At 43.5% G+C, this 14,862-nt stretch overlaps 1 protein-coding gene across 3 annotated transcripts in view; it reads left to right on the top strand.

Annotated features, from left to right (window-relative positions):
* The window catches only part of LOC137378647 (ciliary neurotrophic factor receptor subunit alpha-like), a 578,914-nt gene that overhangs the window by 539,886 nt on the left and 24,166 nt on the right, over positions 1 to 14,862 (top strand). For all 3 annotated transcript variants that reach the window (XM_068049059.1, XM_068049135.1, XM_068048974.1), the window contains one exon: positions 14,004 to 14,187. In XM_068049059.1, the coding sequence (XP_067905160.1) occupies positions 14,004 to 14,187 (184 nt within the window). The remainder of the gene's footprint in view (positions 1 to 14,003; positions 14,188 to 14,862) is intronic.

The following is a 14,862-nucleotide window of genomic DNA, read 5'->3' as shown; positions in this document are numbered from 1 at the left end:
GCACCTGCTGCAGCCAGAAAGCACATTCCGTTTAAGAGGTGCATGGTGGCTTTAAATAGTGCAGGATAGCTTTAATTGGTGCTCGCCTCACATGAAGTTGGCCCCCTGCTGAGCGTGCAGCCACTCAGTAGCACATTTAACACTGTGCCGTACGCCACTGTCATGGAGATGAGCAAGCAGCACAAAGTTTGCATGGTGCCTACATCAATTCCATCAGGATCAGGGTTATCACGCAATCCCTGCACCGGTAACGGGCCTTATTGAATTTCCCCCCATTATCTTTTATCAAAACACCACTAAACAGGACAAAGCAGCCCATTTGATCATCACCCTATCCACCGTTTTAAACAATCACTCCTTGCACCACTGACACACAGTGGCAGCAGTGTGTGTACCATCTACAAGATGCACTGCAGCAACTCACCAAGACTCCTTCAACAGCACCTTCCAAACCCGCAACCTCTACCGCCTAGAAGGACAAGGGCAGCAGATGCATGGGAACACCACCGCTTGCAAACTTCCCTCCAAGCCACACGCCATCCTGACTTGGAACTATATTGCCGTTCCTTCACTGTTGCTGAGTCAAAATCCTGGAATTCGCATCCTAACAGCACTATCTGTGAACCTGCACCCCAAGGACTGCAGCAGTTTGAGAAGGCAGCTCACCACCACCTTCTCAAGGGCAATTAGGGATGGGCAATAAATGCTGGCCTAGCCAGCAATGCCCATATCCCACGAATGAACAAATAAAAAAAAGACTGATGAAGCAGTAAGTAGTCAGATTGGATTTGTCCTGCTTTTTGTGGACAGTACATACCTGGGCAGGTTTCCACATTGTTGGGTAAATGTCAGTATTGTAGCTGTACTGGAACAGCTTGTCTAGGTGTGCAGCTAGTTCTGGATCTCAAGTCTTCAGTATTACAGTTGGGATGTTGTCAGGGCCCATAGCCTTTGCAGTATCCAATGCCTTCAGTGATTTCTTGAGATCACTTGGATTGAATCGAATTAGCTGAAGATTGGCACCTGTGATCAGGGGACCTCAGGAGGAGGCCGAGATAGATCATCCACTTGGCATTTCCAGCTGAAGATAGTTGCAAATGCTTCAGCCTTGTCTTTTGCACTGATGTGCTGGACTCACCCATCATTGAGGATGGGGATATTTGTGGAGCCTCCTTATCCGGTTAGTTGTTTAATTGTCCAGCGGCATTTGCAACAGGATATGGCAAGACTGCAGAGCTTTGATCTGATCCTTTGGTTGTGGGATTGCTCAGCTCTGTCTATCGCATGCTGTTTCTGTTGCTTAGCATGCATGTAATACTGGCTTGTCGCTTTACCAGGTTAGCACCTCATTTTTGGTGTGCCTGGTGCTGCTCCTGGCATGCTCTCCTGCACTCTTCATTGAACTAGTGTTGATCCCATGGCTTGATGGTAATGATAGAGTGGGGGATATGCCGGGCAATGAGGTTACAGATTATGGCTGATGGCCGACAGCAACTCATAGATGCCTACTTTTGAGCTGCTAAATCGGTTTTGAAGCTATCGCATGTAACACGGTGGTAGTGCCACACAACACGATGGCAGGTACTTCATCTTCACAAGGACTGTACAGTGGTCACTGCCACCAATACTGTCACGGGCAGATGCATCCTCGACAGATAGATTGGTGAGGGCGGGGTCAAGTAGGTTTTTCCCTCTTGTTGGTTCACTCACCACCTGCTGCAGGCCCAGTCTAGCAGCTATGTCCTTCAGGACTCGGTCAGTAGTAGTGTTACCAAGCCACTTTTGGACATAGAAAATAGAAGCAGGAGTAGGCTATTCGGCCCTTCGGGCCTGCTCCGCCATTCAAAAAAGATCATGGCTGATTGTCAAATTCAGTACCCTGTTCCCACTTTCTCCCCATATCCCTTGATCCCTTTGGCATTAAGAAATATATCTATCTCTTTCTTGAATATATTTAAAGACTTGACCTCCACTGCCTTCTGCGGTAGAGAATTCCACAGGTTCACCATCCTCTGAGTGAAGAAATTTCTCCTCATCTCGGTTCTAAATGGCATACCCCATATCCTGAGACGTTGACCCCTGGTTCTGGACTCCCCAGCCAGCGGGAACATCCTCCCTGCATCTAGCCTGTATAGTCCTGTCAGAATTTTATAGGTTTCTATGAGATCCCCTCTCATTCTTCTAAACTCTAGTGAATATAGGCCTAGTTGACCCAATCCCTCCTCATACGTCAATCCTGCCATCCCAGGAATCAGCCTAGTAAATCTTCTTTGCACTCCCTCCATAGCAAGAACATCCTTCCTCAGATAAGGAGACCAAATCTGCACACAATATTCCAGATGCGGTCTCACCAAGGCCCTGTATAACTGCATTGACATTGAAGTCCCCCACCCAGAGTATATCCTGTGCCCCAGCTACCCTCAATGCTTCTTCCAAATAGTGTTCAACATGAAGCAGTATTGATCCATCAGGGAGGGTGGTAGGTTGTAATCAGCAGGAAGTTTCCTTGCCCATGTTTGACCTGATGCCATGAGACTTCATGCAGACTGAGTCAATGTTGAGGACTTCCAGGGCCATGCCCTCCCAACTTTATACCCATGTGCCACCACCTCTGGTGGTTCTGTCCTGTCAGTGGGACAGGACAGACCCAGGGATGGTGATAGAGGAGTTTATGACACTGGCTGTAAGTTATGATTCTGTGATTATGACTATGTCAGGCAGTTTCTTGACTAGTCTGTGCGACAGCTCTCCCAATTTTGGCATAGGTCCCCACATGTTAGTGAGAAAGACTTTGCAGGGTCAACTGGGCAGGGTGGTGCCTTTGTCGTTTCCTGTGCCTAGGTTGATGCCGGGTGTTCTGTGCGGTTTTATTCTTATTTGACTTTTCTATAGCAGCTTGATACAATTGAGTGGCTTGCCACGCTATTTCAGAGGGCCTAGCGATTTAAGAGTCAAGCACATTTCTGTGGGTCTGGAATAACTCGCAAGCCAGACCAGGTAAGGAGGGCAGATTTCCTTCCCCGAAGGACAATGGTGAACCAAATGTGTTTTTCTGACAGTCTGTAATTTTCATGATCATCATGATACTAGCTTTTTATTCCAGATTTATTAATTGATTGAATTTAAATTCCACCAGCTGCTGTGGTGGGATTTGAACTCACCTCCAGAATGTTATTCTGGGCCTTTGGATTATTAGTCCAGAAACATTATCACTATGCTACTGGTGTTTATCAGCAGGAAGGAAAATGTTCTGTGGTTTAAGAGCACTGTGGACTGGGAGCCTGGGCGATAACAGAGCTAGGGGAGTAGAATGCAGAGTTTGGCTCGCTGCTTGATTCCTGTGATCTGTTATGTGGGGGTGGGGAAAAGACAACAATCAGACAGCACTGCAGGCAGGGTTGGAGGTCCTGGATCTGGCAGCACTGCCTTATGAGATTCTAATGGACCTTTTGCAAACATTGAATTAATTATTTTGTGATTGGATCTTGGGGGAAAAAGCCATTCTTTTCCTTAGATAAATAAATATCACAGCTGCATACATAAGAATAGATTCCATTGTCCATCTCTATCTCTCTGGAATGGTGAGTGAATGCATAGCTGCATTAGTAACATTTTTATTTTCAATTAGCAATGCTCAACAATTTTTGCAACACTGGGCAAAGTGGGTGGGACGGGATGGAGCTGGCAACCAGCGCCCCCTGTAAATGGCCAGCCTTCCTATCAATCATTAATACTTCTAGAAATTACTTTGTCCTGGATGGCGTCGAGCTTCTTGAGTGTTGTTGGAGCTGCACCCATACAGGCAAGTGGGGAGTATTCCATCACACACCTGACTTGTGCCTTGTAGATGGTGGACAGGCTTTGGGGAGTCAGGAGGTGAGTTACTCGCCTCAGGATTCCGAGCCTCTGACCTTCTCTTGCAGCCACGGTATTTATAGGGCTACTCCAGTTCAGTTTCTGGTCAATGGTAGCCCCTAGGATGTTGATAGTGGGGGATTCAGTGATGGTAATGCCATTGAATGTCAAGGGGGGATGGTTAGATTCTCTCTTGTTGGAGATGGTCATTGCCTGGCACTTGTGTGGCGCAAATGTTACTTGCCACTTATCAGCCCAATCCTGGATATTGTCCAAATCCTGCTGCATTTCTACACGGACTGCTTCAGTATCTAAGGAGTCACGAATGGTGCTGAACATTGTGCAATCATCAGCGAACATCCCCACTTCTGACCTTATGATTGAAGGAAGGTCATTGATGAAACAGCTGAAGATGGTTGGGCCTAGGACACTACCCTGAGGAACTCCTGCAGTGATGTCTTGAGGCTGAGATGATTGACCTCCAACAACCGCAGCCATCTTCCTTTGCGCTAGGTATGACTCCAGCCAGCGGAGGGTTTTCCCCCTGATTCCCATTGACCTCAGTTTTGTGAGGGCTCCTTGATGCCATACTCGGTCAAATGCTGCCTTGATGTCAAGGGCAGTCACTCTCACCTCACCTCTGGTAACCAGAGGACACAGATTTAAGTTAATTGACAAAATAACCAGAGAAGAGATGAGGAAAATTGTTTCTTTTATGCAACAAGTTGTTATGATCTGGAATGCACTGCCTGAAAGAGTGGTGGAAGAATATTCAATAGTAACATTCTGAATGGAGTTGGGGCAATACTTGAAGTGGAAAAAAGGGCTGTGGGGAAAGAGCAGGGGACTGGGATTAATTGGATAGCTCTTCCAAAGAGCTGGCATAGACATGATGGGGCAAATGGCATCCTTCTATACTGCATCATTCTTTGATTCTATGCACCCCAATCTAAATCAGATAAAGGGAAGAGAGCAAAATTGAAGAAAGAAAGGAAACTCATTCCAATTACAACACAGAAACAACGAATGTTCTTCCTGAGGGATAGGATCTATTCCCATTTGGAAGAAAATGGGCTTATCAGTGATAGGCAACATGGTTTTGTGCAGGGAAGGTCATGTCTTGCCAACTGAATAGAATTCTTTGAGGAAGTGACAAAGTTGATTGATGAGGGAAGGGCTGTAGATGTCATATACATGGACTTCAGTAAGGCGTTTGATAAGGTTCCCCATGGTAGGCTGATGGAGAAAGTGAAGTCGCATGGGGTCCAGGGTGTACTAGCTAGATGGATAAAGAACTGGCTGGGCAGCAGGAGACAGAGAGTAGCAGTGGAAGGGTGTTTCTCAAAATGGAGACGTGTGACCAGTGGTGTTCCACAGGGATCCGTGCTGGGACCACTGTTGTTTGTGATATACATAAATGATTTGGAGGAAAGTATAGGTGGACTGATTAGCAAGTTTGCAGACGACACTAAGATTGGTGGAGTAGCAGATAGTGAAGGGGACTGTCAGAGAATACAGCAGAATATAAATAGATTGGAGAGTTGGGCAGAGAAATGGCAGATGGAGTTCAATCAGGGCAAATGCGAGGTGATGCATTTTGGAAGATCCAATTCAAGAGTGAACTATACAGTAAATGGAAAAGTCCTGGGGAAAATTGATGTACAGAGAGATTTGGGTGTTCAGGTCCATTGTTCCCTGAAGGTGGCAACGCAGGTCAATAGAGTGGTCAAGAAGGCATACGGCATGCTTTCCTTCATCGGACGGGGTATTGAGTACAAGGGTTGGCAGGTCATGTTACAGTTGTATAAGACTTTGGTTCGGCCACATTTGGAATACTGCGTGCAGTTCTGGTCGCCACATTACCAAAAGGATGTAGATGCTTTGGAGAGGGTGCAGAGGAGGTTCACCAGGATGTTGCCTGGTATGGAGGGCGCTAGCTATGAAGAGAGGTTGAGCAGATTAGGATTATTTTCATTAGAAAGACGGAGGTTGAGGGGGGACCTGATTGAGGTGTACAAAATCATGAGAGGTATAGACAGGGTAGATAGCAAGAAGCTTTTTCCCAGAGTGGGGGATTCAATTACTAGGGGACACGAGTTCAAAGTGAAAGGGGAAAAGTTTAGGGGGGATATGCGTGGAAAGTTCTTTACGCAGAGGGTGGTGGGTGCCTGGAACGCGTTGCCAGCGGAGGTGGTAGACGCGGGCATGATAGCGTCTTTTAAGATGTATCTAGACAGATACATGAATGGGCAGGAAGCAAAGAGATACAGACCCTTAGAAAATAGTCGACATGTTTAGATAGAGGATCTGGATTGGCGCAGGCTTGGAGGGCCGAAGGGCCTGTTCCTGTGCTGTAATTTTCTTTGTTCTTTGTTCTTTGTTCAGAGCTAGCTAGTTAGGCCAGCAAAAAAAGTTATGTGGGCTTGCACTTGTAAATTTTAATCAGGATATTTCACTGAATGGTAGCAAAGTTATTGCTGTACTAGGGACATGTAACTTTGTTTGAGCTTCATGCTTTAGAGTTCTTCACAACAAAACCGTTGTGTTTGCTTCATTAAATTGTTGGATTAGTGGAAGTAATTATGTTTCTATTTGAACCTTCATGTAAAATTCCTATTTGAAAAATAGAAGTTTTGAAGTAGTTTTGTTTAGTCTGGCCATGTCGTACGCAAACACCACCATCCCCTCCCATGAAAAAATCTTCCCTATGACACAAGAGGCACGTGGCCTTATCCCAACATGCACACATGCACAATATCACAGCAGTAAAGAGAATAAGGTTAACAAATAACCACCTTGTTTAATAAGCACAACTGAACAGTTATTTATTTGTTAACCTTATTCTGGTGTTAGGCATGGGCCATAGGCTTTCAGTAGATTAGGTATGTGAAAACATAACCTATCGCCCCATACAAAACAAGCCAAAATATTTCCAGTTTTTTTATAAATACACCTGTTTAACGGCATCACAATATTGCTGAAACTAGAGACATGTTGTCGAAGCTTTTTGTCTTGCAATCATTGGAACAATCCATAAGAATACCAATGTAAGGAAAAACAACGACTTTATACTGTATGAAAAGAGAGTGTTGATTGGTTGGCGAGTGAACTCTGATTGGTAGAGGCATTCCCATGGAGAATGCACCAGTTTACGTGTGACTGACAGTTAACTGCCAAGCCTTGTTTGTAATTTAAACCAGGCAGCTTGACTCTGATTGGTCAAGGCATTGCCCTGAGGAATGAACCAATGAATGGCTGTCACTTATCTTGTTTAGCTGGAACAGGCGCAATGTTCTGCAAAGAGCAGAGCCCTGTGTATTAATATATGTAGCTTCCAGTATGCGCAAATGCGCTACACTGACAATCTGACACTGATTGTCAGCACAGTTCTTAGCACAATTCTGAGGATTATTTAGCGAAATCACATCTAATGTTGGACACTGTGTTTTGCGTTTTGCAAACTTACAACATCCAACCTAGGCTGACAAGTGGCAAGTAACATTCATGCTACACAAGCGTCAATGACCATTTCTAACAAGAAAGAACCTAACCATCTCCTTTTGATATTCACTGGCATAACCATTGTTGAATCCTCCACTATCAACATCCTAGAGGTTACTATTCACCAAACATTCAATTGGACCGGCTGCATAAATGTCATGGCTACAAGAGCAGGTCAGAAGCTGGATAGTCTGTGGTGAGTGGCTCACCTGCTGACTCTTAAAGCATCTCCATAACCTACAAAGTAGAAGTTCCGTAAGGGTGGAATACTTTCCACTTGCATGGATGCAGCTACAATAAACTCGACATCATCCAGGACATTGCAGTCTGTTCAACTGGCATTTCATCCTCCAGCCTAAACATTCACTGCCTTCACACTACATACTGCTACAGTCTGTGCTATCCACAGGATGCACTGCAGAAACATGCCAAGGGTTCTTCAACAACATTTCAAAAACCCACGACCTCCATTACTTAGATGGATAAGGGCAGCAGATGCATGGGATCACCATCACCCACAAGTTGCTGTCCAAGCCACACACTATCCTGATTTGGACATATATCTTTGCTCCTTCTTGGTCATTGGGTCAAAGTCCTGAAAGAGCAGGTCAGAGGCTAAGATTTCTGTGGCGAGTAACTCTCCTCCTGTCTCCCCAATGGCTGTCCACCATCTACAAGGCACAAGTCAGGAGTGTGATGGAATACTCTCCACTTGCCTGGATGGGTGCAGCTCAACAACACTCAAGAAGCTCAACACCATCTAAGACAATGCAGCCCACTTGATTGGCATCCCATCCACCACCTTCAACATTCACTCCCTTCACCACTGGCGCACAGTGACAGCAGTGTGTACCATATACAAGATGCACTGCAGCAACTCACCACCTTCCAAACCTGCAACCTCTACCACCTAGAAGGACAAGGGCATCAGTCGCATGGGAACACCACTACCCCCTGTAAGTTCCCCTCCAAGTCACACACAATCCTGTCTTGGAACTATATCACCGTTCCTTCACGGTCACTGGGTCAAAATCCTGGAACTCCCTTCCTAATAGCACTGTGGGCGCACCTACACCCCAAGGACTGCACCAGTTCAAGAAGGCAGCTCACCACCACCTTCTCAAGGGTAATTAGGGATGGGCAATAAATTCTGACCTAGCCAGTGATGCCCACATCCCATGAGCTAATAAAACAAAACTCCCCGTCTCACAGCATTGTGGGAGTACATTCAGCACACAGCAGCATTTCAAGATGAAGAGCCACCTTCCCAGGGCAACTAAGGATCAGCAATAATATCAGCCTTGCCAGCAATATCCACATCCTGAGAATGAAGAAAATCAGGAATGTTTTGGAATACTATTTATTCACGGTGGCTATCACTGCCGATTCTTATCAGATCCTCATCTTACTTCCACACAAGGAATCACTGGAAAGTGATCAAGGGCAAAACCATTAGATGATTTCTTTTTCTTCTTCCAAACCTAGGGAGTTGTCGTCCAACAATTGCTGCAGCAGCGGAGATTAACTGTTCTGCAGAAACCAGAGATTGTAAATAGGACCTTATTAGTTTGTGTGGCTTAGTCCATTTACTAAGCCATTAGGAGCTTCCATCCATTCACAAGTAACGATTTGGTTCTGAGGGAAATGAAAACAGAGAATACATTTATTGATTAAACTATTGGGTGAGATATCTTAATGCAGTGAGTCATCGGCATTAAAAAATTTACATATTTGAAATTGCTATTTTACCAAAATAAAGATGTACAATATTTTAAACATATAACTGCACCAAAAGGCCTGAAGCATTTGTTTCCAATTTTGCTCAGACGAGGTATTGTACTTTTTAAAACCTAAACCAAATTAGGGCAAACAAATTTCAGCAATCCTGTCAGGAATGTATTTTACTATAAGATTAATCTGTCTGGATACATCAGTGGATTAGGAATTGAAATTATTTTCCATTTGTCACAATGATGGTGAATTTATTTTTATGATGAACCCAATTTTAGAGTGTTATGCTAGGCGACATCCATCGTGATTTCAGTGAATCAAATTAGTTTTTTTTTTACAACAGCTTGCTAAATTGTGCATACATCCACATCTGGGCTTTCAATGCTTAATTTTAAATGAAACAATGTTAGCTGTCTGGGATACACTGCACTAAGCAGGAACCTAGAGATTTCTCAACACAAGTAACAGAATGCATTCATGAAAACATTCATTTGCATGGCAAAAAAATTACTTAAACTCAGTCCCTTTTATTGTAATGAGGGGGTGAGTTCACCACCTTATGTGATCATCCAAGAAATTATTATACATCAACCCAACCCACTCCGTGTTTTCTCTAAACTTTGTTTTCCCTGTGGCACTTCCTGCCCCAGGGAAGCGAGGTAAGTCTGCATAGTGCCTCTAGAAGCAGTGATATATGAACAAATTTCTCCACTCTATAAAACTGAAAGAAGAGGGAGAGCTAAGAAGAGCAAGGAGAGGACACGAGAAGTCATTGGCGGATAGGATCAGGGAAAACCCTAAGGCTTTCTATAGGTATATCAGGAATAAAAGAATGACTAGAGTTAGATTAGGGCCAATCAAGGATAGTAGTGGGAAGTTGTGTGTGGAATCAGAGGAGGTAGGGGAAGTGTTAAATGAATATTTTGCGTCAGTATTTACAGTAGAGAAAGAAAATGTTGTTGAGGAGAATACTGAGATTCAGGCTACTAGGCTAGATGGGATTGAGGTTCACAAGGAGGAGGTGTTATCAATTTTGGAAAGTGTGAAAATAGATAAGTCCCCTGGGCCAGATGGGATTTATCCTAGGATTCTCTGGGAAGCTAGGGAGGAGATTGCAGAGCCTTTGTCCTTGATCTTTATGTCGTCATTGTCGACAGGAATAGTGCCGGAAGACTGGAGGATAGCAAATGTTGTCCCCTTGTTCAAGAAGGGGAGTAGAGACAGCCCTGGTAATTATAGACCTGTGAGCCTTACTTCGGTTGTGGGTAAAATGTTGGAAAAGGTTATAAGAGACAGGATTTATAATCATCTTGAAAAGAATAAGTTCATTAGCGATAGTCAGCACGGTTTTGTGACGGGTAGGTCGTGCCTCACAAACCTTATTGAGTTTTTCGAGAAGGTGACCAAACAGGTGGATGAGGGTAAAGCAGTGGATGTGGTGTATATGGATTTCAGTAAGGCGTTTGATAAGCTTCCCCATGGTAGGCTATTGCAGAAAATACGGAAGTATGGGGATGAAGGTGATTTAGAGCTTTGGATCAGAAATTGGCTAGCTGAAAGAAGACAGAGGGTGGTGGTTGATGGCAAATGTTCATCCTGGAGTTTAGTTACTAGTGGTGTACCACAAGGATCTGTTTTGGGGCCACTGCTGTTTGTCATTTTTATAAATGACCTGGATGAGGGTGTAGAAGGGTGGGTTAGTAAATTTGCGGATGACACTAAGGTCGGTGGAGTTGTGGATAGTGCCGAAGGATGTTGTAGGGTCCAGAGGGACATAGATAGGCTGCAGAGCTGGGCTGAGAAATGGCAAATGGAGCTTAATGCAGAAAAGTGCGAGGTGATTCACTTTGGAAGGAGTAACAGGAATGCAGAGTACTGGGCTAATGGGAAGATTCTTGGTAGTGTAGATGAACAGAGAGATCTTGGTGTCCAGGTGCATAAATCCCTGAAGGTTGCTACCCAGGTTAATAGGGCTGTTAAGAAGGCATATGGTGTGTTAGCTTTTATTAGTAGGGGGATCGAGTTTCGGAGCCACGATGTCATGCTGCAGCTGTACAAAACTCTGGTGAGACCGCACCTGGAGTATTGCGTGCAGTTCTGGTCACCGCATTATAGGAAGGATGTGGAAGCTATGGAAAGGGTGCAGAGGAGATTTACTAGGCTGTTGCCTGGTATGGAGGGAAGGTCTTACGAGGAAAGGCTGAGGGACTTGAGGTTGTTTTCGTTAGAGAGAAGGAGGAGAAAAGGTGACTTAATAGAGACATACAAGATAATCAGAGGGTTAGATAGGGTGGATAGTGAGAGTCTTTTTCCTCGGATGATGATGGCAAACACGAGGGGACATAGCTTTAAGTTGAGGGGTGATAGATATAGGACAGATGTCAGAGGTAGTTTCTTTACTCAGAGAGTAGTAGGGGCGTGGAATGCCCTGCCTGCAACAGTCGTAGACTCGCCAACTTTAAGGGCATTTAAGTGGGCATTGGATAGACATATGGATGAAAATGGAATAGTGCAGGTCAGATGGTTTCACAGGTCGGCGCAACATCGAGGGCCGAAGGGCCTGTACTGCGCTGTAATGTTCTAATTCTAATTCTAAAAAGAACAGAAAATGTTTAAAACATGGCAGATCAATCAGCATCTAAGAGAGACAAATGGGTTAACGTTTTATATGTAACAAGGTTATGGCTGTATAGTGGGTATGATACCAAAGATTAAGAGTTTTGGGTAGATTTTAACTATCAGAAGGCCTAGTACCTTATTAATATGCCACCAGATAGCTGTACGTTCCAGGCCAGCAGACAAGTAGGTCCAGGATGGGAGGGCAATCGGCGATCGTGTCAATGGAACAGGAGCCCAAGGCAACAGTGGCATTAATCAGAAAGGCTAATGAAATGCTGGCCTTTTTCACAAGGATGTTGAAATTCAAAAGTGAGGAACTAATGCTTCAATTGTACAGAGCCTTAGTCAGACCCCATCTGGAGTATTATGTTCAATTTTAGGCACTGAATCACAGCAAAGATATAAAAACAGAAAGTGGTGGAAATACTCAGCAGGTCTGGCAGCATCTGTGGAGACAGAAGTAGAGTAAAAGTTTTAGGACTGTGGCAGCAAAGATATACTGGCCTTGGAGGTTGTACAGTGCAGATTCACCAGAATTATATCAGGGATTAAAGGATTATATTATGAGGCCAGGCTGTAAAAACTTGGCTTTTATTCCCTTGAGTTTAGACAGTTGAGGGGTGAACTTATCAAGATGTTTAAAATGTTCAAAGGACTTGATAGGGTATATAACTGTTTCCTCTGGAGGAATCCAGAACAAGAGTATATAATCATAAAATTAGGGCCAGGTCATTTAGGAGTGAAATCCTCAAGCACTTTTTCACACAAAGGATGATGCAACCTAGAACTCACTGTTACAATGCTGGATCAATTGAAATTTTCAAGATTGGAAGATTTTTGTTGGGTAAGGGCATCAAGGTAGATGGATGAAAGATGGGTAAATTAAGTTGATCCATGGATCATCTGTGATCTAATTGAATGCTGGAAGATCCCCAAGGGAATGGATATCCATCTCCGGCCCCTTTGCTCCTTTATTCAGCATCCAGATTAACTGGCGGATCAACTGCATCCATCATGTTAAAATTACATTGGTGTCCTATGTACATAATAGATTTCTTGGGACAATGTGGCTCCTGCCTAATTCAGCTGGTCTGCCAGTGGAGGGCCTGAGGGAAAATTTTGGCAGAGTGACAACGGGGCAGTTATATCAACCCCATCAATTTTAACTTTGCTGGCACCCTGTTTCTGCTGAACGGAGGGAATTAAAATTTCCCCTCAAATCCGTGAACAAGCACCAACAAAGCATCTAAGGTGCAGGATTGTCTTCAATTGGTTAATAATATCCTTTAAGGCCAGAAAACTGCTACCCCTACCTTATCTGCCATGTATGTGACTCTTGTCGACCATAGGTGGGAGACTCTCAGTGCCCTTTCAAGGCACTCAATTGTGCAGCTCAACTAACTGTCACCCAGATTCAGGGATTAAAAGTGATCTTTCAACAGAAGTTTTAATATACCTTTTATTTTTATTCAGATGCCAACTAACATAATCTGTGTTTCTAGCATTTTCTGCTTTTATTTCCAAATATTCTATAGATTGATTCATCCACAAAGAATGAGTCTAAATCTAAACTGGAAATCCAAGCTTATCTGAATTTCTCTTGTTCAGCTGAGCCAAGTCAAAATCAAGCTTTGCTAGCTTGGGAATACTGATTTCCTGCCGAATTGTACATCTTCCAATATCTAAGCTGAAGACAAACTTGGAGTTGAGCCAGGTTTCCATTGTTACTATTGATTATGATGGTTATTTTAGTATTTTGAATGTGGCCAGGAGATCAGTTGCCTTATGTCAGTTTGGATTTAAGCGAGTGTCCAAAACAAGGCCAGCTCTCTCATTCCTACTTTTTAAATTTCTGTTTTGGTTTTTGCCATCAAGGTCAGAATGATTTTCACCTTTAATCTGCTGTGTTACAGTTTATTAATTTTATTGGAAGATTTTTGAAGTGGTGTACGAGAATTGCTGAGTTCCTTTAAATGCTTAGTTGCCTCTATCTTTTAATGTATTCATCATTCATTGAGAAAGCCAATTGAAGGAGCAAAAATTTAAGTGTTGGACACCACTAAGGTTGAAGAGATTAAAGTGATGAGATATTTATGGTCTTCCTCTGTTGCTAGTAGTGGCCACATTTTGACATGAAGAAACAAATTGGTGTGTGTCTATTTCCGCATAATGAATTTAGGATCATTACAGGGGTAAGGGTAAATGGCATTTAAAAAGGGTGAAAAAATTAAAATAGTTGAAAGATAAGATATGTTCTGTTGAATGTTGGCTGATGACGTATTTCTTGTTGCTCCTAGGTTGAAGTAACAGATGTTCCATTTCATACAATCACTGATGCATACATAGGGAAAGAGCACATTATACAAGTTGCTGCTAAGGACAGTGAGGTTGGCACCTGGAGTGAGTGGAGTAAGGCTGTACATGCTACACCATGGACACCATTGGAACCAGATTATGAGCCTGAAGAAAAAACTAGCAATGGTATGTCCTAACTGAGCTGTCAGGTTCTCTGTATTATACCTCACGTAATGTATGATAATTTATTGAAGCTAAAACATGAGGAGCAACTGACAGCATCATGAAAATTGTGCCTTTAAGAAGGGAAGAGTTCTTTCCCTACTTTCTGTGCTGGTGTCTGACAGTCGTGTGCATGTAGGTGGATGCATTGACATGCTGCATTGTGTACATGAATGTGCAGGTGCACATGCATGTGTATCAATATATATAATTTATTTTGAGACCTGATCTTGAATTTACACTGAGCAGGTGAACATCCTAATTTTTTAACAGATGCAAAGGGAACAGTATCATTTCGCTAAAATGACAAATTAACAGTTTTTAAAAAATCATTTTCTGTCTTTTTATCTCCCTTTCTCCTGTGAAGGTGTTGATCCTTGATATTGCATGATTTGGCTCCTTCAGTGCCATGTGCAAGTTACTGAGTTGGATGATCAGCCATGATCATAATGAATGGCGGAGCAGGCTCGAAGGGCCGAATGGCCTACTCCAGCTCCTATTTTCTATGCTTCTATGTTTCTATCTTTGTTCAATGTAAGCCTTGGCAGTGAGCATTGCGAGGCTATTCAACTGTGAGGCATCACAGTAGATACTGTTTTCACCCAATATCTCCATGCATATGCTTCCCACTGAATAGCA

The sequence above is a fragment of the Heterodontus francisci genome, chromosome 1 (genome assembly GCF_036365525.1).
Source record: "Heterodontus francisci isolate sHetFra1 chromosome 1, sHetFra1.hap1, whole genome shotgun sequence".
Classification (NCBI taxonomy): domain Eukaryota; kingdom Metazoa; phylum Chordata; class Chondrichthyes; order Heterodontiformes; family Heterodontidae; genus Heterodontus; species Heterodontus francisci.
The sequence above is the reverse complement of the archived record's forward strand: the minus strand, read 5'-3'. Positions and strand labels throughout refer to the sequence as shown.